The 22,386-nt window shown below is 42.4% G+C and overlaps 1 protein-coding gene across 1 annotated transcript; it reads left to right on the top strand.

The window, feature by feature from the left end:
* Positions 1 to 2,047: 2,047 nt before the first annotated feature.
* Positions 2,048 to 22,085, top strand: LOC310705727 (interferon-induced GTP-binding protein Mx2-like). Its single transcript, XM_083500506.1, has 14 exons — positions 2,048 to 2,428; positions 6,691 to 7,000; positions 8,740 to 8,932; positions 9,425 to 9,562; positions 10,780 to 10,934; positions 11,223 to 11,361; positions 11,938 to 12,136; positions 12,694 to 12,772; positions 12,905 to 13,027; positions 14,303 to 14,444; positions 15,370 to 15,528; positions 15,924 to 16,000; positions 19,840 to 20,058; positions 20,607 to 22,085. The coding sequence occupies exons 2-14, from the start codon at positions 6,722 to 6,724 to the stop codon at positions 20,835 to 20,837; spliced, it is 2,133 nt and encodes a 710-aa protein (XP_083356632.1). The 5' UTR covers positions 2,048 to 2,428; positions 6,691 to 6,721; the 3' UTR covers positions 20,838 to 22,085.
* Positions 22,086 to 22,386: the final 301 nt, after the last annotated feature.

Genomic DNA, 22,386 nt, shown 5'->3' with positions numbered 1-22,386 from the left:
TAACTTCTGCAACACTGATGCGGCTTCAGATTGGCTGCAGGAAGCTCCTGCAGCCAATCCGAAGCCGCGGACACCTCTGGGCAACGCCCCTTCCTTCCCGCTGAGGCAGCCAAGCAGGAGGAAACGGTGGTGGCGGGGAGGCTGCCTCCGCAGCCCAGGCCGTTGGAATGGGGTCTGCACCCCGCAGACCCCTGGTCGAGGCAGAGGACGTTACCTCCGCAGAAAATGTGGCATCAGTGACTGGCGGGAGGGCTCCTTTCGGGAGAGGGGGTGCTTTTGGCAGAGGGTGGGTCCGGCCCCCAAGGTCTGAGGGACAGTGGACCAGCCCCCTCCTGAAAAAGTTTGCTGACCCCTGGCATAGACATTGCACTAGAAGAGTTCTGAAGAACATGAAATCTTATTCATTGGTTTGTTGCTAGATTGGCTAGTTCTAAATACATAGCCCACAGCTGTCTCTATTTACTCTCCTGCAAAACCAATCAGTGATTGGTTTGGAGCTATGGAGTTCCCCAGAGAATTTATTAGCTGGTTCTAATTAAGCTATTATACAACTTAGTTTTGTACTGAGTTTTCATCTCTCAACTGAACCAGCACAGGCTACTTGATACCTGTTTTCTGAGCTTGTCTCTGGCTAAGTCAAAAACCAGCTTTGTCTGTTCTGCTAGGGAGTGGCTGTGGTCAACCAGAGACAACAGGATTCACACAGAAAACAGATAGATTGTGGTCTGCCAATTTGCCTTCCCACCCCCGAAAAATGGCCCAAAATACCCCTCACCCTACCTTGAGATACCTGCAGGCTGCATTGTTTTAAATGTTGCTGGCTATTAGATATGAGAGTTAATAGTTTCAGTTGGTTTAATTTAGCCCTTGCCTGGCTCCTTGGCTGAAATGGAATGATTTATGTACATTAAGACTCCTCAGAACCTTTTAAAAAGTATAATAATAATCCAAAAAACAACATTCAAGGACAATGTGGTGGTTAACAGTAGGAAGTGGAGCAAAGACCGAATGGAACAGTCAAAAGGACAGCCCTGTGTGGCGCTGAGAAAGTGGTATATGAAGTGTGTGTAAGAGTGAGAGGCAGAGAAACAGACTATTAAGGGATGTTGCAAGAGAGTGAACAATGACGTAGGGGTGTGTGAAATCGACTTCCCTAAATCAGTGGAGATCTGATTTCGCAAGCTTGATGTTAGCTTAGTGACTTTTTTATAGTGACTTACCATTGAAACTCTTTAATTGGAATGTCTGTAAATGTTTTAAGATGTGAAGAAGCCATAAGATCCAGGGCAGCACACAGATACAACATTTAAAAGCAAAAACACAGTAAAAAAAGTTTTAAAACTGAACAGTCTAAGAATAATTACAATTAAAGAGTTATAAAAATGGTCTTCCGTCCAATGATGGGGTGGGCAGGCACAGTATTCTCCAGCCACCAAATGCCTGGCTGAACAGGAATGTTTTCAACTTCCTCCTGAAAGTTAATAATGACAGAGGCAAACATACCATACAAGCAGGTGGGTTCTGCCCAGTCAGCCAGCACAACCCCAACCATACCTACTCAAGCAAGTCCTATTGAATTCAGTGGGGCTTCTTCTCAGCTGTGTGGTGTTAGGATTGCAGTCTTAAGGAAAGTGAATTTAGGTACCATTGGAATCAATGGGAAATATTGTCATGTCTTAAATCCCATGGATTTCAGTGGGAATGAAGTGCAGTGAAGCTGGGCCTGCAGCCAACTCCATGCATCGAACCCCCATTGCATCTCTGTAACTGATTTATTTTAAAAATGTGGATTTGTTAAATATGAACTATATGATGCTTGGATTGAACTGTATCACTATTTAGCAGGCTATCCGAGGCTGCCCCTGCTCTTATAGTCGGCCCCACGGGTGGGGTGAGGAAGCCTCTCTGCAGTGTTTGTGGGTTTTTCTTCCATCTGAGGCTCTTCCAGCTCAAGCGCGCAAGATATTTCCTGATCCAGAGCCTACTGCACTTACGTTGGGCGGGGCCAGCTTTCCTGCACCCCAAACCTACAAAGAAGGCGGGGGGGGGGTAAGAAGGTAAAGATGCAGGGATCAGGCGTAAGGCCCGCTTCGTCCGGCATCCGGCCCCAAGGTGCCTTCTGGGAAGCTCGCCAGCAGGATCCGACCACAGCTGCGCTCTCCCCGCTGGCGAGCCAGGGAACTTAGTTGCTACGCCGGGCACTATCCTCTCCGCTCCCCGCCCCTTCCCGCTTTCCTTTCTGCCCAGATTTTACTTTTAAGTTTCATTTCCCCAGATTTTGTCCCGGGGAAAAGGCGGGGCGAGGGATGGTGCTAAATTGCCGGCCCGGAGATCCAGAGGAGACTGGCTCGGAGTCGCTTCGGTGGACGCAAGAGCCAGAGATCCGGCAGCGGGACAGATCGCCATCCAAGATCTCCGCTCCGTAAAGGTGACGTTTCCCCTCGACCCTTTCGACGCCTTGCTGTTAACCGAGTGATAGGCAAACAAACTTCCAGGAGAGATTTCATTTTATCCCGCAAGAGGGCGAGCGACGCTGGTTGCGGCTCCGCCTTCGCTCCTGGAAGAGCCGAAAGGTCTCGCTCGGTCCTTCAGCCTTTCCATTTAATGGGGCGAATAGAGGCTTCGTAGGGAGGGAGGGAGGGAGAGGCCATGTTCTCGGGCCCCTGGCTTGGGGAGGAAGGGCGGCGTTGATTGGCCCCATTGCGCTCTGCCTTCGCGCCCCAGGACGCAGCAGGTGGGAAGCGTCCCGCCCGAAGTCCTGTTGGATACGGGGGTGGGAGGGTCACTCTCGGGGAAGTGAAGTTGGGATTAAGAAAGGGGGCGTGGGATTTTGGTTAGGGGGCGCAGACCCTCAGATTCGTATTGCTTTTTATTGATGGGAAACTGCCCCCTTGGCTACGCCAGGGAAGGGGGCTCAGTTCCCTCAGGCAGGCGCGCGAAGCTCCACAAAACAGCCTGAGGGACGCGGTCGGGTTGTCGTTCTTTCACGGTCCTGTAGCACCAGCCCAGAAGTGATGCTCCGCTCCGGGCTAGTCAGGCTGTCCGGTTCAGGGAGGCGGTGTTTTCTGAGGGAAGACTGATGGCGCCCCTTGTGGCAGACGCGAATAGCGCTGAAGCCCCTTTTGTCGCCTGATAGGAACGCTCACTGTAGTTTTGGGCGTTGGCTCGTTCTTGTTTGGAGCCGCGCTAAAAGGTTCCTGTTCCAGGCAGATGCAGAGCTTGATGCCCCCTTGGTGTGGGGAAGAGTCAGGTGTGGGTGAACGCTCCAGAATATATTATTATCATTCCTGCTGTTGAATATTATTATCATTCCTGCTGTTGTTATTCTTACCATTTCTATTATATGCCACCCTTCATCAAAAGATCTCAGCGGGGTTCACTTTCAGGTGGCCTCCAGGCTTTTAAAGGTTCTCTAACCATGTTTTAAGAGAAAGTAATAATCTGAGCAATCCTGCTCATAGTTGTGAATAGGACCACAAACTAAATATAAAGCAGGAGATTTGCAATCAGGACCTCCCATGTTTGTTTGTCCCCACAGCTGCTGTAATGAAAACAATCAGATTAAAAACTGCAGCTTTGGGAAGGGGGTAAGATATTCTTTCCCACAGTTCTCTCAGTTAAAATTCTCCCCTCCAGCAAAGTTGCCGTGTTTACCCCTGTAGGGCAGACAGCAGCCGTGTATGTAAAATTGGAGAAAGGGGCAGGGGGAAGGGGAATTAAAGCCCCTCCACCAGTGTCATGATCTTGATCTGATTCCCCTCTCCCTCCTACACACGAGACTGGTTTTCTATCTAAACATTTGTTTTCTAAAACATGGGAGAACTTCCTTAGTGTAAGAATGGCACACAAAAACCTGGGAACATTGCCATTTTATCAGATTTCGCTTACTGTAAATGGGAGGATGCATCACAGACAACAGATAAATGGGATAAAAATCGAATTTTATACAATGACCAGGAACAACAAAATATATTATACTATTCAGCTGCTTATCTTATGTTACTACAGTTACGTCATATGTGTTATGGATAATCATGCTGTGTTTTCGTTTTGTTTTTCAACTATGAATTAAATGTTACAGAAATCAGACCATAAGATAATCATTTGAAACACATGCCAGGACATCTTTTATTTTCCTGATACGTATGTCAGGAGAGTCAGCTTGCACCTTTGTGTCATAGACATTATGAACATGATACAAAGTGCAAAATATTTATACAGTAGCTGACAAAAAAAAAAACACCAGGCGCACGAGTTTATTCCTCAAACACACTGGAAAATTACAAAAGTTGGAAGAGGATTTTGGCAAGTTACTAAAATAGGGTTGCCTTTTAAATATCAGCTTGTCTAGCAAATTTCTTTCTTTGCATTACATGGAAGTCTGCCATTACACATATTGGAGCATTTTTGCACAACTCTGTTCTTGTGGTTAGAGCAGAATATGAATCAAACACTTCCATCCTTTGTTTCACACACAGTCAGCTGTCAATTATCTAGAAGTCTAGGCCTCATTGATTTCGTTAACATTTTTTTAAAGTGCGGGAGAACATCATCACTTAGCACTGAGCAAATTCTTGAGAGAACTGGCTAGGAAACAGAGTGAAAATAATCTATTGAGAAACGACAACAGGGAAGAAGGCAGGAACCTGCCACCTAGTGGACAAAGACTGAATTATTGACATTGCCTTTAAAAGCGTACACAAAATCTACAGTAGGACAATACAGTGGCACATTGGTTCCCGAATGGCACAGTGGGCGAACAAATTGGCTCCCGAACGCCGCAAACCTGGAAGTAAGTGTTCCGGTTTACGACTGTTTTTTGGAAGCTGAACATCCATTTCAGCTGTCGGCATTGTTTCTTGGGCCAATCAGCCAATCAGAAGCTGCGTCTTGGTTTTCGAACATTTTGGAAGTTGAGCGGACTTCCAAAATGGATTGAATTCAAGAACCATGGTACCACTGTACCTTTACTAAGCCTACCAGGTATTGGATATTCCCCTAAAGTGGATTTAGGATTTTTTTTCTTATGGGCCAACATGTTTACTTTTGTTTTTTCAAATACCAGGAGCTCTATACACAAGTGGGTTCCTTGCCTTTTCTGCAGGGCACACAATGTGTGTGGTTTGTACAAAGAAGGTTCTAGAAGGTTTCTTCTTGTTGTGATCGAAGGTTTATTTCCATGTGAAAGAAACAGGAAGAAGGTTTTGGATGTTTGGGTTATTTCTCTGGGAAACTGAGTACAGCTGGTTTCAACAGGTTTTGTTGTTCATTCTGTCAAGGTCATACTGACTAATATAGTAAGGCCAGGAGGAGCCTGGGTCTCACTCACTTTCACTTCTGTCTTTGTTCTAGTGTTCTGTTTCTTTATGCTGTAGTGTTAAAGTTTAGTCTTACTAAGTTTGTAAAAGTGCTGCAACTGAATTTTTATGGACTGTGTCAATCCTAATTGTTTTGGATTTGTGACCATTTATGCTCATTTGCCTTCAGTACCAGTAAAGCTCTGCTGGATGAAGTACAATTGCCCCTGGTCTGTTTTTTTTGGCAACTCTGCTGTACGTGTTTAAGTTTTTTCCTCCGGTGCTAATGTGACAGTGACCACCTGGTTGATACCCTCAGCCTTGGAGCAGGTGCTTCGTCACAATCTGAAATCCTGTGGGCGCTGGCCAGCTGAGAAGAGTAGCAGGGAGTGAAGACAGGAGTTCTTTGCTATCTTCTACTACTTCAGAATAGTGGTAGTGGTGGTAGTGAACACAGCTGGCTTTGAATTTCTGTTTGTATTTATACTTTATGCTTATGGGTTAAGAGCCGAAACCTGGAAATCCTTCATTTGCATCTCTACTCCTTTCTTCTTCTTCTGATGCCTTAAAGACTTAATACATTTATTGTGGCATAAGCTTTCAAGGACTGCAGTCCTCTGTATCAGATACACAAAGTGCTGTCTTGACTAGGAGGACGGATAGCACTTCACGCACCTGCTGTTGACTGCAGTCTGTGAAGCTTATGCCATAATACACTTATTTATTTGTATTTATGGTGCAACAGGAACTCTTGTTTTTGCTGCAAAAGACTTAACATGCCTAGCCCTCAAGAAAAGGGAAAATACATTATTGCAGACAGGCACATGGTGAGGGGAAAAAATACACATGGTGACATTTTTTTAAAAAATCCAATTTATTTAAATGAAAGGATATGCAAGCTTGCAAAAGCAGAACTTGTTTGCACAGGACTCTTCCTTTTGAACTTTCCCCTTTGTTTGGATCTGAGAGAGCAGAGTTTTATAGTTCTAGCCTTAGAGTTTTTTAATTCAGCTTGTATAGCATTCTGACCTTACCTGGAAGTAAACCCTATGGTATACAGTGGGAATTGCTTCCAAGTAAACCACATAGGATTGCACTGGAAGTGTATTAAATATTGAACCATTGTTGGATAAAGATATTATGCAGATTGACAGCTATCTTGCATTAAGATGGAATGTAAAATGCTGTGCAGATGTTATCCTTTCCTCCTGCTTATTTAAATAGTTAAGTTGAGAATAGTGGAGACAAACATTCTAGTGTATCTCCTGCTTCCAGATCTCCATAAATATGTGCATGCCCCATTTTCACCCACCCACATCCACAGTTCCAATCCAGCCCCCATCACTGCTTTGAGTTTTTCTTATTCTTGACAAAATGTCTAATATCATTTCAGGAATCAATAAAGGAAAGACCCAGATAACTAAATGTTGAAGTCCTCTTCCTGGCGTGAGTCTCCATCTGACCGGCGCACTCGGAAACTTAGGAACAGACGCTCTTCAGATGAGGAGATGGATAACCGGTGGAATCTGCAACAAAATGGGACTATAGACACAATCCCATCACTGTTGCCAGAAGAAGCTAAATCTATATCATACTTTGCTGCACCAAATGTATTTGCTCCATCAAAAATGGAAGGCTTTGTGTTCAGTCCCATAAAACAAGAGGATGTGGATCAACTGGGAAAACAAAACCAACCTAATAAAGTAAGTCTTTTGAGTTAATATGCACCTTGTTAGCAATGAAATCCTGCAATTTAGAGCCAACTTTTTACTCAAGGTTGTGCATTCTTGACACTAAACAAATCTAGGATTGTATGCCTCAGAAATCAGATTACTGGCCAAGAAAATCTGAAATTAAGTGGGTCTGCATAATTACTCTTATTTTCTGAAATTTATCCTGCTGCTTCTCCCTTGAGCCCTGCTTGTAACTAAAGTCATACCTTGGAAGCAGAACGCCTTGCAAGTCGAGCATTTTGGCTTCCGAACGCCGCAAACCCAGTGAGTGTTCCGGTTTGTGAACGTTTTTGGAACCCAATCATCCAGTGCGGCCTCCAATTAGCTGCAGGAGCTCCCTTGGTTTCCAAATGTTTTGGAAGTCGAATGGACTTCCGGGACGGATTCTGTTCAACTTTCAAGGTATGACCGTACTGGATGTCTTACTCAGCCACCCCTCTGGCTTTGGAGAGTTTAACAGGTGTTGCCCACACACTCTCAAGAGTATAGGCTCCTAGCCATAAGAGCCTGTGTGAGGGTTCAGGGAGCAGATGTTGGAACAGGACCCATTACAAGACTAGTAGGGGAAGGAAGGATGGATGGAGAGGGGAAACCACAAGGGAGGCCACTGTCTTCCTCTCTAGACGGCCAGTTGTCTTGAGTGAGAGGGAATCTTTCTCATGGGAACTAACCTGCCTGGTGTGTTGTCTCTTTCTGGAAGGAGACTGGTTATGAATCAACTACATTAGTGACGTTTGAGAATGATAAGGAACACAAATTCTGCTCATGGTCCTGTTGGAATATTCTAGTTGCTAGGCAATGGAAAATTTCTCCAGCAACAGGTGTCCTTATCAGGGCATGTGATCAAGGAAGTCTGGGTCAGTGTAAATGACTACAGTCATACCTCAGAAGTCGAAAGGAATCCGTTTTGGAAGTCTGACTTCCAAAATGTTCTGAAACCAAAGTGTGGCTTCTAACTGGCTGCAGGAAGCTCATGTAGCCAATTAGAAGCTGCGGAAACCGTGTCGGACGTTCGACTTCCAAAAATAGTTCGCAAACCGGAACACTCACTTCCAAGTTTGTGGCGTTCGGAGGCAAAAACATCCAAGAACTAAGCTGTTCAAAAACCAATGTTCAATTGTATGTGAATGAGTCAGCATTAGGTATCTGGCCAGATGGCTAAAAAAGAGAAAAAGATTATGTTGCTTTATTTGCTTTGTTCATTAATGACCAGTGTGAAGTTTTGTAAATAACATATATTCTGAGAAACAGGACCAGATTATGTTTATTCCTGTAATGGGAATTTCACTAAGAGATAGCTCTTAGTAAAAGATGCAGAAAAGCCTTTCCGTAAAAAGGAACTCTTCTGCAGAAATAAATGAAAAGTGCCTAGCCTGGTCTAGAACCAATACTACTTTTTGTGGGTGTTCAGTGATCTTTTTGATCCAAGCTGCTCCTATGAGTGTCACTCAGTGTTTGAAATACAATTCTGGCTTAGCTTTACATCTGACCCAAGGGCGGTTCTTTTGTTTCTTCATCGTAATTTGTTTGAATGAAACAAGCCCCCACTTTAGACATAACTTCAGAGATTGTGTTTTGTGGTCCCATTTGCGCAAAGCAGGAGTTTTCTCCCTATTCAAAGCAAACCATTAACCACGGCTCGGATGATGTATGAATAGAGCCACATACTAAAATGGAAGTGAACTGTGTATGTGTGTGTTTTTAACCAGAAACCAGAAAACACCTTATTCAGCCAATACGAAGAGAAGATCCGCCCTTGTATTGACCTCATTGATACTCTGAGAGCCCTCGGAGTGGAGAAGGACTTGGCATTGCCAGCAATTGCGGTGATTGGCGATCAGAGCTCAGGGAAAAGCTCAGTTCTGGAAGCTCTTTCTGGAGTCGCTCTTCCACGGGGCAGTGGTGAGAATTCCCGCCGGCTTTTCCTTCTGGGAAGCTTTGAGGATGTGCAAGTTCAGAGATTTTTTAACTTCAGTGTTCCTACTTTATAAGAGGCATCTTTATTTTCTAAAGTTACCTTCTCTTTGGTGTCTGCCTGCATTATTTTAACATCTCGGAGGGTTGGATACACTTCAAAGAAAGCAATGTTACCAGTTAGAAGTCTGAGAAACTAAATTGATTTTTAGAAAGCTTGGTGTAATATTATCGGGGGGGGGGGGGGATGGCACTGTTCACCTATAAGGTTAAGTGCAAAGATTTTAAGATAGCTGCCTACATCTGCAGCATAGCTCAGATTATTTATGGAGGTCCATTTTAGGAGCTGATTTTGCCCTAGAACTAGGTGTTGTTTCATCATAATCCATGGGATTCTGCCTGTTTTTAGCAATCTTTAGGAAGTTTCTGTGAATCTGAATAACCTATACTTTTAATGAATTGGATTCTCTTCATGAACAGGCATTGTCACCAGATGTCCCTTAGAACTCAGGCTAAAAAAGCTGCTGCCTGGCGAAAAATGGAATGGGAAAATCAGTTACCTGGGAAAATATATGGAACTTGCAAATCCTTTAATGGTAGAAATAGAAATAAGAAAAGGTGAGTGTTGTGGTTTCCATTGTATTCAATAACAGATCGTTATTTTCTTTCTTAATTTCCTTCTGTTATACATGAGAATACTTCTTCAACTATATTCTATGTATAGTCCCAAAACCAGTGATGAGGTTTACCAGAAAATTTAGGGTAATTTTGCACTGGATTTTTTAAAATTAAAATAAGGTTTCTTAGAAAATCTTATCCAATTTAGTGTATTTATTTTACTTGTATTTAGCAAACAAAGCTTAACACTTGAGAACAATGAAGCTTCTCACATTGTATTTGACATTGATTGTCACAAATGAACTTACGAACTTATAGAAAGCGCACTGGATTCTTTTCCATTCCACATTGCTGGCCAAATATCTTCAATGGCTAAAGTTTGGGAGATGTGGAAGCAAATGCATTGCTGAAATCAAATGATGGCTCTTACGTGGCTTCTATAGTATTCTTTTAACCTTCCCCAGCTTTCCCAATTGCTGTCCTTCAGCAGGTTTTTTTCTTAGGTGGGGGGGGGGAGTCTTGTGGGCATTGTGGTGTCACAGATATCCCATGAAGGGGTCCCAGGTCTGCAGTTATTGGCAGCTGCTGTTTAGAAGATTCAGGCAGAGATGTTTCCCCCAGCTCTTCTCTCCCTGGGGATGGTTCAGAGATTGAACCATGGGTCCTTCTGTATGCAAAAAACAACAGCCCTTAAAAATAAAACTGCACCATTGGAAACCAGAATTAACTTTTACATGTTTTACATGAAAATTTATAACAGTTCCGTTAACACTGTTTGATAAACATAGCCATATTAACCTTTCCGGTCTCAGAATTATAAGAAGATACAGTCATACCTCGGGTTGAAATTGCTTCAGGTTGAGCACTTTCGGGTTGCGCTCTGCGGCAACCCGGAAGTAACATAACACATTACTTCTGGGTTTCACTGCTCGCGAGTGCGCAGACAGTCAAAATGATGTCACACGCATGTGCGGAAGGGGCGAATCGCGGCACGCACAGCCGCGGGTTGCATTCGCTTCAGGATGCAAACGGGGCTCCGGAACGGATCCCGTTTGCATCCTGAGATGCCACTGTACTGATTTTCTAAAGAGTTTTCCTTCCTGCCAAGTTTGGCACCTGTGTTGTATAACAAATGGTAGCCAGAAGAGGCTGCCAGTCCTATGACATGAGTATCTGAAATGTTGATGTTAAAGTTTTTCTTGCTTTCTTCATTCCAGCTCAGAACATAATAGCTGGTGATGGAGTGGCCATTAGTGATAAACTAATTACCCTTGAAATTAGATCTCCTGAAGTTCCAGACTTGACTCTGATTGATCTGCCAGGGATTGCAAGAGTGGCTGTGGGTAATCAGCCAGTAAATATTGGAGATCAGGTAAAACACTAAATATCTTGCCCAAGAGAGCTTTCTCCGTAAGTGTACTGCATTCCTTACTAGGTTTCTGCTCCTTTCCTGCTGCCTCTTGCAAGCTCCCAGTCCTGGTGCTTTCTGCCTACCCCCTAAACTGGCAACCCCAGTCCTCTTTCAGCCTTGCAGCTTGCCCAGTATATGATCCTGCCTTGATTCCTGTACTAGCTTCAACTTGGCCTAGGCAACTTTCTATCAAACAGTGAAATAACTCTACAGTAGCTCTAAAAGCAGTACTGTTTGTCTTCATTGCAGATCAAAAAGCTGATAAAAACATTTATTGATAAACAAGAGACAATAAATTTAGTGGTGGTTCCAAGTAATGTTGATATTGCCACAACAGAGGCACTGAAAATGGCCCAGGAGGTGGATCCAAATGGAGAGAGAACGCTTGGTAAGGAGGCAAAATAATTCTCCTTAACTTTGATAATCTTGCACTGTTGAAATGAGAACGTGCTTTTCAGATCCCGGAATGTCGGTATTTGTAGGTTGTTGTTGCTTTAAATGGTTCATGGTCACTATTTGTTTAGTTCCTTAAGTATTCTTTATTTATCTCACTAACCCACATGAAAACATGTGTTTCCTTTTTTCCTCATCATGAAGACAAGCCAAAGGTCCCCAGTTCTATATAGGGAGTTTTGCTGGAGTGGCAGCTGGACTTTATTCAGCACTGGCAATGGGACAACATACTTCATCGTACCTGAAAGTTAGCTTAGGGAATTCAGGGGAAGTGGTGGTTTCTCCATAATGTTTCAGTTGGCCCTGGTTCAAAGACATAATATTTTGCTTAATTCTACTGCAAGAAAGTAGAACTCTTTGGCCTGCATGATGGTTTTTGAACCCTTGATTTTGCCAATACAGACAAGATGATTTCTGTACAAGTGTGAACAGTCCTTCAATTGTGCATCACCTTTGCCATTTTGTATTATGTTGGGGTTTTTCCTAATGTCTTTCCGTATTTCATCCCAAGGGATCGTGACAAAGCCTGACCTGATGGACAAAGGAACTGAGGGGACAGTTGTGAACATAGTGAGAAACCAAGTCATTCCCTTGAAAAAGGGATATATGATTGTGAAATGTCGTGGGCAGCAAGATATCCAGTCCAACATGACCTTGGCCTCTGCACTCAAGGAAGAGAGAGCATTTTTCGAGAAACATAAATGCTTTAGGTACTCATAGACTAGAGAGTGATTTTTTAGATAATAGTATAATTACAGTTACTTAAACGGCCTCAGTCCTATATACCTGAAGGAGCATCTCCACCTCCATCGTTCAGCCTGGACACTGAGGTCCAGCGCTGAGGGCCTTCTGGCGGTTCCCTTATTGCGAGAAGTGAAGTCACAGGGAACCAGACAAAGGGTCATCTCAGTAGTGGCAACTGCTCTGTGGAATGCCCTCCCATCAGATGTCAAGGAAATAAGCAACTATCCTATTTTTAAAAGACATCTGAAGGCAGCCCTGTTTAGGGAAGCTTTTAATATTTAATGCTGTATTGTTTTTAATACTCAATTGAGAGCCACCCAGAGTGGCTGGAGAAACTCAGCCAGATGAGCAGGGTATAAATTATTATCATTGTTATTATTATTAAATATTTATAAACCACACTTTTCACAGGAAGCAAAGTAATATTGTGTAAAATGTAATGCAACACTAAAAACATTAGTGAGTTTAACTGCAATTGTTAGCATCAGATTTTCTAGTAAACATTTTCTTTGTTCCCATACAGTATCCTTCTACAGGAAAAAAAAGCCACAGTCCCCTTACTAGCTGAGAAACTGACAAGCGAGCTTGTGGAACACATTTCCGTAAGTTAGCAAAATGACACTTTAAAAACAACAACAATGAAACATCAACCCCAAAGTTTGTTTCTTTACTCATTACAAGTTTTTCCCCCCAGCACCATATACATCTTTTCTTTCTTTCTTTTTTCTTTTTAGAAATCTTTGCCCACTTTAGAAGAGCAAATAAGATTTCAACTCCAAAAGACAGATACTGAAATGCAGAGATATGGCAAAGCCGTGCCAAAAACCGATGGCGAGAAACAATATTTTTTAGCAGAGGTAAGTACACTGATGAGGACTCGTGCTAAACTTTTCTAGTCTTAATAGTGTTATGCAGACAACATATGTCAGTGTAAGAGTATGTGAGCCTTGGAGGCATCCAGAACCAGAAGCCAACGTAAGATAAGTCATGAACCTGTCTTTGCTGTAAATCGAAGATGCTTTGTGTCATTTGAGTTTCTGACCTACCTCACTCTGTGTACAACCCATTCAGCTACTTTTCTGTTCTGCCTACTGGAAAGCTATGTATTGAGTTCATAAGGCGGAGAAAACTTAGTATAGTTATACACCAACAAAAACTGAAGTTAGTTTGTAACTCTATTCCTACTTACCTGGGAAGAAGCCTGATTGAACTCAGTGGTACTTCTTTCATAATGGATACCCATTTGAATGCTTACATACTTTGTCTCTTACATATTCTCAATTATTTTCTGGGATGAATACTTCCAGTGATTACGTTCAACTAATCTTAGGCCTCCTGTTTATTAAATAGTCATCCTGATTTGCTTGCACAAAGCTTACATGGTGGTTAGATATTGTCTAGTCTTCGCTGAGCAGTCATTCAGATTTGTTGGTTGTTTATCCCACACTTTGGGGGCATTTTCCCATCACTATCCAAAGTGGATTGTGCCAGAGTGCTTTAATTCACTTTCATTGCACAAACCTAAATTTCCAGTATTCTGTTTACTCTCTCCCACAAAATACTGTCAATCTGGAGTCAACTATGACATATGCATTCTTTCGAATGTGAGCCATTCAGTTCCAAAATGATTACATTGCTCATAGCTTTATGGAGGCAAGTTCTGGAACAAATTTTGGATGCTTTTTTTTAAAAAAAAATTGGATGAATGTGTGTTTGTCTGCTTGGACACATTGCCAGCCAATTTGCTTGATCATTTTAACATTATGGACTTGCTGTCTGAGTTGAATTGATGTCTGCAACATAATTATTTATGTATTTCAGAAAATTTATATACTGCTTGATTGTAGGGGGGAAACTCAAATTGGTTTACAAAAAGATAAAAACAAATCTCTTTAAAAAAGTACACCATAATTAAAAACATACAAAAAGTTAAAGCCACAATAGAATAGACTAAAATAAATTAAAACTCATCAGAGCAGGACTTTCTAAATATTGCTAACATTGCAACAAAAATAAACACTCATTATCATTGCTGAAAAAACACTTTGTTCAGATTTGAAACATGCACAAATCAAATTGTCTTTATAATCAACAAACCTCACTGCGTCTCTTTAAATTGTTTGCTTCCACAGAAAATCGAGCACTTTATTGCAGATTTTGGAAGCACAGTACAAGGAGAAGAAAGTGTGTCTGAAAATGAAGCCAGACTGTTTACTAAAGTTCGTAAAGAATTTCAGAAATGGGGCGAAGGAGTTGCTAGTAGTGGCTTAAAAAGTAAGTACAGACTACTCTGTGTCTAGAGCAGCTCTTGTTTTAATAGCATCACATGTCCCTTCTAAACTGAGTCTCCAGGATTAGAAATGGCTACCGTAAAATAAAAAGGTGTGTGCATTTAAAAGAAATGCTGTACAAAGAACTTTGTTTTGAGGTAAGATGTTAAGTCCAGCTTATCCTTGTCTGGAGCTTTTATCAACCTTAAATAGAAGGGACGATGGAGTAACAGACATGATTAGGTTTAAGCAGGATGCATCCTAAGATTTTGTGTTATCAGGCACCTGGGAAAAGCAGTGGAGGATCTTCGGTTGCTTTTAAACCAACTGCAAGGCTCCTAGTTCTATTAGAAACACATAGAATAGGAAGAAACATTTCAACCTCTATTTGGACCACCTTAATAAAATATGCTACTGATGCTGAATTTTGTTGCTGGATCACAAATCCCTTCACCTCTGACTATTGACCATGCTAGCTGAAAATTAACAGTGGAGAGCACTGTGTTAGATAGGGACCCCTGACAGTTAAGTCCAGTCGCAAACAACTCTGTGGTTGCGGCGCTCATCTTGCTTTACTGGCCGAGGGAGCTGACATTTGTCCGCAGACAGTTTTTCTGGGTCATGTGGCCATCATGACTAAGCCACTTCTGGCAAAACCAGAGCAGCGCACGGAAATGCCGTTTACCTTCCCGCTGGAGAGGTACCTATTTATCTACTTGCACTTTGACATGCTTTCGAACTGCTAGGTTGGCAGGAGCTGGGACCCCTGTGCTAATTTGGGGACTTCTGTAATGAAAAATGATGGTGTAAATTAAACAAACCTAAACCTATCCTGATTTCAACTAACTGGTTCCCAGGGTGATTTACTGAGCTTTCGTAAATCCATGACAGGTTTTAGGGGTTTTTAAAAAATGTTCTTCTTCCTGCAGTTCAAGAATCCCTACTCCCTGAGAAGTGGAAATTTGAAAATCAGTATCGTGGCAGAGAGCTTCCTGGATTTCTCAATTACAATACGTTTGAGATGATTATAAGGAAATATATCAACAATCTAGAAAGGCCAGCTGTTGATATTCTAACTAGAGTTACAGGTAAGTCCATTTATTAAATTCAGTTTTCTGGCTACTGGGACAGTGTAAGTTGTTTTAAATCATTTTAAATGTTGCAGTTGTACCCGCCATAGGACTTTAGGGTGAAAGGTGGGTAATAAAGGGGATTGATTATACATAACATAAAAATATGAAAGGGGTTTTCAAATACTATCTATATATAATAAAAGCACATGCAATGTAAGTGATTTTGCTTGAGCTGTGAAACCTCCAACATTTATATTTTCGTAAAAGGGCTGTAGGAAAAAATGAATGGAATTGTTAATGGTTTGGGTGTATGCAACATTTTTACCAAAATACGTGTGAGAAAACAATAAATTATTTTTCTACACAGATTCTGATCATTTGGTGTATTCTCTCCCCCCCCCCCCTTTCAGAAATAGTGCGTCAAGGTTTTGTGGCGATTGCTAAAAGCCATTTTGAAGGATTTCATAATCTTCATTCGGAAGCCAAGGTAAGAACAACATGATGCAGATTTAAACTCTCTTGGATGTGTGGAGCTGCTGGCAGGGAGAGGATGCTTCCTGAGCTCCCCCATTCATAATCTAAACATGATCATCAGAAAGGAGTGTCCCTGCCTGAAACCATCCTACTATCTGCTGTTGGCCAGCCATGATTACATGTAATGATGGGCTAAACTATGGTTTTATTTTGGGAAAAATTCTTGGAATTTGTCCCTTTTCTAAATAAAAATCAGCTGTGGGACCCACACCTGAAACATGCTCACTGGGACTCATCACCAGTTTCCTGCTGAAAATTAGTCCCCTCCTTAGCAGTAAACAGTATAGAGGATAGAGTGCATCCCTCACCCAGTGGAAGAGCAATTCTGGGTTGCTCACCCATGATTGCTTATTTTTCTTCAAAATAAACATGAGCAGATTTTAAAAAGTTACGGTAATATAACATTCAGTTGGCCCCAGGTACTGTCATAGTGGGACAATCCCATTTGTTTTGTTTCTGTTATTTGTTGCAGTTAGTTTCTCCCCCCCCTTCCCCCCCCATCACATCTATTGTATTCCAGCATCATGCTGAGACATGAATGATCCTCACTCCCTCCTCGGCTGGTGGGCTCCCCTTCTTTCCCTCTGCTCCTTTTGAGCAGCTGGGAGGATGAGTTCATAGTATTTCATTTTTCAGCCATCCCTACTTTCCCTGTGCTAATAACTTGCTTTACCCATTATTGATACCAGCTAGTGCCCAGTAATGCTTTGTTGGATATGGGCCCTAATTTCTGTGTAACTTGATATCAGCTTGCTGCTTCTTGTGATCTGTTGAACCATTGTTCAGAGGTTAGAATAAGTCTGCTATGTTCTGACTTGTTTATTTCATCTCATTTATCTCACTCTATCTTGGATTGTGCCATCTAACATGTGCCATCTTCTGGGCCTCTTGGCCTGTGCTATTCAACTCACCGGGTCAGGATGGGACCAGGTTCTCCCCTACCCCCCCTCTCTCCTGATCATGAATTGCTTGCTGCTGTAATGAAAAAAGTTGTGCCCTAATTATTATCCACACACTGGTCTAGTCTGTGTCGCTCCTTTGGTCCTTGGTGTGTGTCAAAATTGTGCATATACCACATGTTTGCATTTCTTCTTCTGCATCATTTTCCTTTTAATCTAGCTCTGCTGTTTGTAGAAACTGGATGGGCAGTGCTGAAAAAATTTTCACAAGCTGGAGGAGGGGTGGAAGTTTAGTTTTTCGCAAGCAGCTATCAAAAGCAACAGAACTTGTATGCAGTGAAGCAGAGTATTTCAGAGTATGAAATAAATTCAGTTCATAGAACCGGGTTTCTCTTGGTGCCCTACTCCCCCTGAAATGTTCAAATGTTAGGCACATAGACAATATCAAAATGTTTATTCGGCTTTACGCCCACCATAAAACACAACACAACAAAACAAATTGAATAAAACAGCGGACTCGCACAAGCCATAAGCAATACAACACAGCTCACAGCACACAAGGACAGATATTAACAATTCAAAAGTAAAATTTAAGATTAAGATTAAAAATTTAGGCACTACGCTAAAATCAATATCTGATGTCATTATAAAAAATTCTTATATCAATAATCAGCTAACATTCCATTCCGTCTCTTGTACGAGAGGACGGCTGTTAGGAATTTAGCAACCTGTAGGGTAATATAAGGATCCACATCTTGAAGAACCCAGGCAAGCTGTAAATCTACTGGTTTGTCAGCCATAGGCTGGATTATGGAGTTTAGTATACTAGCACGAGCTGAACTGTACATAGGGCAGATAAACATAACATGATGTAGAGATTCCGATGTTTTCATTTCACAAGCACACATTGAAGAGACTTGGCCCTTAGTGAATCTATGTCTCAGCACGTTTGTTGGAAAAACATTGAACCTAGCTCTAATGAAGGCATAACGGTGAGACGCGGTCATAAGCGATGTTAAGTAAGACGGAGCACGGTAGATTGGGGTTATGCCGAAATTTAACGGCGAGCAGGCTCCACCACCGGCTAAGAAATTTTGGTATAGCTCCACATCATCCAGCCTTTGATTTATACACCTTTTTGCCACATTTAGATCCAGTTTGAGCAATTCAGTGGGCGAGATCTCATAGGACAGCAATTTGGCATGGATTTTTCCTGACCACAAATTTGTGAAGTTATCCCGCCACATGCATTGAATGAGATAGTGGTTCGGGAGTTTATGCCATAGGGATATCCAATAAATCAAAACTCTCCTCCATAGAACTAACTCCACTGAGGGGATCTTCATTTCTAAGCGAATAGCCGCATTACTTACGCATGTTGGTAATTTTAGAAGTCGGCGTAAGAATTGGCTTTGAAGCGACTCTAAAGGTGAGAGGTTAGCAAAGGCAGCCCATAAAGGTGCAGCATAGGCCATTGTGGCCATCACTTTAATGCTATACACTTTCAAGGCAGCAGGGATGAATAAGGCCCCCTCAGAGTACAAAAAACGGAGGAGGGAGTGTGATAGGGCTTTTGTCTTGTTTTGAAGGTATTCAACGTGCGCTTTCCACCCTAAATTATATTGAAAATAAATTCCTAAATATTTAAATTTATGTACTTGTTCAATTTTCTTGCCCTCCAATTTCCATGGATAAAGTTTTCGACTCCTTGAAAATATCAGTACTTTGGACTTGGTGTGGTTGATAGACAGATGATTAGAATGGCAATATGTCGCAAAAATCTTTAGTGCCCTCCTTAAACCCACTCTGGAGTAAGAGAGTAGTACCGCATCATCTGCGTAGAGAAGTAAAGGACAACGATAATCTGGTCTTGCTGTTGAATCCATAATACTCCGCAATGAGGGATAAAGCTGGGCGAGTGGGCTATTTGAGAAGGTTGGGAAAGGACCTCTTCTCTTGATTGGACAGTACTATAAGAAGGTTCCAGGTCTGGCATTGATGAGTGTGTAGAAGGGGATTTTTCCTGTTGTGAGCTGCTTTCTTCAGGTATGTTTATCGAGGGACGGTCATGTAAATCTATTAAGAGCACGGAGGGTTGTTCTGCTTGGAGGGGAGGACTGGTAGTTGCTTCTTGGGGTTTTATCTTGTCCTTCATTACCGACATACACTTAGCATTAGAAATTTCGAGATCCATATGATCTGGTTCTTCTAGGATGTCATGTTCGCTGTACGTGGGTGTTCTGGAGCTGTACTTCCTAATAAGTTGGGTTTTAAGCGATTCCAGCCTATTAATAATTTCTTTTTGTTCCGCCACTGGTAAATCTGCAAAGGAGGCAATGAGTTCGATCTCTTCTGGTGGTGTCAGGCCATTTTCCGGATGGTCATTTTTCTTTGCTAGGGGAGTGGAGGCCACATAACTCTTCTCCTGGGGTAGAACACCCACTCCGGTGTCCACTGATAGACACTTCCATTTGTTGTACAGTGGTACCTCAGGTTAAGAACTTAATTCGTTCTGGAGGACTGTTCTTAACCTGAGGTACCACTTTAGCTAATGGGGCCTCCCGCTGCCGCGCTTCTGTTCTCATCCTGAAGTAAAGTTCTTAACCCGAGGTACTATTTCTGGGTTAGCGGAGTCTGTAACCTGAAGCGTCTGTAACCTGAAGCGTCTGTAACTCGAGGTGCTACTGTAGTCTTTTACACTGGAGGAGAGCTTGCAGAATAAGTGGATTTAGGGAGCTTGAGTGCAATGTGTGGTAAAAGAAGGCAGTTTGAGATTAAAGGTCATGGGAGTACGTGTGCGAGTGTTATGTCCAGTATCTCCATATGGAATAGTCAGATGTGATTCCTTCTATGCTACATCACTGGAAATGTCTGTTATTTTTGCCTTTCACAGAATAGAATTGAAAGTATTATGGAGAAACAAGCAAAGGAAGCTAAAGCTATAGTCAAGATCCAGTTTGCAATGGAGAAGACCTTATTCTGTCAGGACAATCACTACCAGTCATGCTTAAGAGCTGTAAAGGAAGCTGCAAGAGGGGGGAAAACCACAGCGATAGCTGAAGAAGGCACTGCAATCGCTGAAACAGCTTTTCATTTGGAGGCATACTTCAAGGTGAGTTACATGGCATTCCTGAACATATTTACTCAGAAGTAAGTCCTGTTGAATTTGATGGGTCTTACTCCCAGGATCGCAGCCTCAAGTCACCAATATCATTTGTACCCGTTTAACTTTGATTATAATTGCTAACAATATTGCATAGCAAATCAGATTGAACTGAGAGTTCATGATCACATTCATTCCAAGATACTCCTGGTTTATCATGAGCCTCATTTATAAATATGCTATTAAGTCAAAGGCTCCCACAAGGCGTGGGGACCACATGGCATCTTCAGTGCTGTGAGGTTATAATGCTAGCCTTCCTTGCCTGGCCCCCATGAGGCTCAGATGCCATTGTGGCCACCCAATGTTTTATCTCCAGCAGTGGATATATTTTGCTCAGTCGCAATTTTTCTCCCCTGCCATTATTCCACACTTATTTCCCCCCTCAAGCAAGACAGTGCTGGGTGACTGCCCAAGTCTTTACCACTGCTCATTCAGAAACAGAATTACCCATATGTGGAAGTTACTAATTGCAGTGCATGCGTCTTTTTTCATTTCAGACTGTAATCAAACGTCTCTCCTCCCAAATTCCCCTCATTATCCAGTACTTCATCCTCAATAAATATGAAAACAGGCTGAAGAATGAAATGATGCTGCTCCTGAGTCAAAGGGAGAATTTGAGCCTTCTGATCCAGGAGCGCACAGATGCTGCTGAACAGAGGCAGTTCTTGTCTGACCGCATGGATCGTCTGGTTCAAGCTCGGGACCACTTAGCAAAATTACTTGGCTAAAAACGTGTGCTTCTGCTGCTGCTTCCGGAAGGCTAGTGCGCTAGACAGCTTTTTGGTAGATTATATCTTTCTTACTAAAAGATGTGGTTCATCACTTGCAGTTCGTGAATCTGGAAGAACTTTGCTTACTCGCAAACAACCCTTAGTGCCGTGCTGTGTCTTATGCATTAAACTTCTCAAGGACAAACTGCCTCACAGCCACTTTGACTTAGATTCCATCAGTTTGAATTGTTCAGCATAGTAGAAGGGGGGAGCAATATATGCAGTATTTTTTTATATTTTTTTTAAAGGAGTGTGGGTACTCATAAATTGATAAAAGTGGCAGCACAAAATGGTTGTAATGGGCAGCAAAAAACAGTGCTGTGTGGCTGAGTACTGTCACCCAAAAAGTGTTTATGCTTTTAAGCTCCATCAGAGGCAGATTTAGATCAGCTCAACCAGTTCCCCATGCTGGGACCAAGGGGGTGCCTTCCCAAAGCCAGTAAGCGCTGGGGAGGCGGCGTGAGGCTGACAGGGTTGTGGAGTCCTTCTGCCTCCTTCCCAGAAGCCTTTGGGAAGGGGGGGCAAGTCACATTTTAACCTATTATTTTTACAAGATTGCCATGCTCTTCATGCAAAGAATAGCGACTACTTATCACATATCTGCTCTTTTTGTGTGTTGATGGGTGCATTAATTTCTGAATAGGGGATATCATGCAGTTTTATTGAAATCTGTTGTGGCCAAAGCACTTGGAATGGGATGCAGCATTGAAGCTGCTTGTTCATCTGCTAATTATGTGTCCTTTTTTGCTTTTTTACTGTTTAGGTGCAGGTGTTTTTGTCCTTCTCATGAGTATTTTATGGGGACTGCATCTTGTTTATTTCTAAATGTGCCTTGGGGGCCAAAAAATATGGGGCAGGGAAGTTTACTTCAGATTCACTAGGTTTCTGTGGCTTCTGCATGGAAAGTACTGGAAGTGGGTGATGCTTGTGGGTTGCAGTTTGTTCTCTGTGCGGTGTCTGTATGAAGCCATGTAGGAATTTGGGTGACATCGAACTCTTGCACACACCAGTTGGTCAGCTCCTAAGTCAGAAGATCAGTAATGATCCTTTGTGACCCACTCTTGCCTTTCTGGCAGCAGGCACATACTTTTATTTTACCAGTGCTTCTTAAATGGTAGCGGAATTTGGTGTTCATGTGTAGGGCAGTAGTGTCTCCCGTTGGCTCTGTTGTATTTTTTTATTGTACAATAAAAGGGGGAGAAACTATATTTTATGCATCTTGTCTGGTTCTGTCATAATTCTCAAGCACCAGCGTCAGGAACTCTTCGGGGGGTTTTTCACAGGCTTCAAAATAAGTGCCATGTTTAGAATGCTTTTTTTTAAAAAGCATTTTAATCTTTCCTTCCACTACAGGCTCCTTTATAGTGGTGGTCACTGTTCAACCTCCTAAGGCATCTTCTGCTGTATTTCCACCCAGCTTGCGCTGATACTGGAGGTTCCTGTTTGAAGCTTGTGTTTTAAAAGCAATGATGCCGGAAAGGTTTTTACCATTCTACCCTGTTAGGCA

This window comes from Podarcis liolepis, assembly GCF_965112155.1.
Source record: "Podarcis liolepis genome assembly, chromosome: 4".
In the NCBI taxonomy this organism is placed as follows: domain Eukaryota; kingdom Metazoa; phylum Chordata; class Lepidosauria; order Squamata; family Lacertidae; genus Podarcis; species Podarcis liolepis.
Note: the sequence above shows the minus strand (reverse complement) of the source record. Positions and strands in the feature narration are given on the sequence as shown.

What these genes read in the sequence shown, in the direction of transcription:
- LOC310705727 (XM_083500506.1), top strand. Translation starts at nt 6,722, where the DNA reads ATGTTGAAGTCCTCTTCCTGGCGTGAGTCTCCATCTGACCGGCGCACT. An exon ending in ATCTTCATTCGGAAGCCAAG is followed by an intron (nt 16,001 to 19,839) that starts GTAAGAACAACA and finishes TGCCTTTCACAG; the next exon opens with AATAGAATTGAAAGTATTAT. An exon ending in ATTTGGAGGCATACTTCAAG is followed by an intron (nt 20,059 to 20,606) that starts GTGAGTTACATG and finishes TTTTCATTTCAG; the next exon opens with ACTGTAATCAAACGTCTCTC.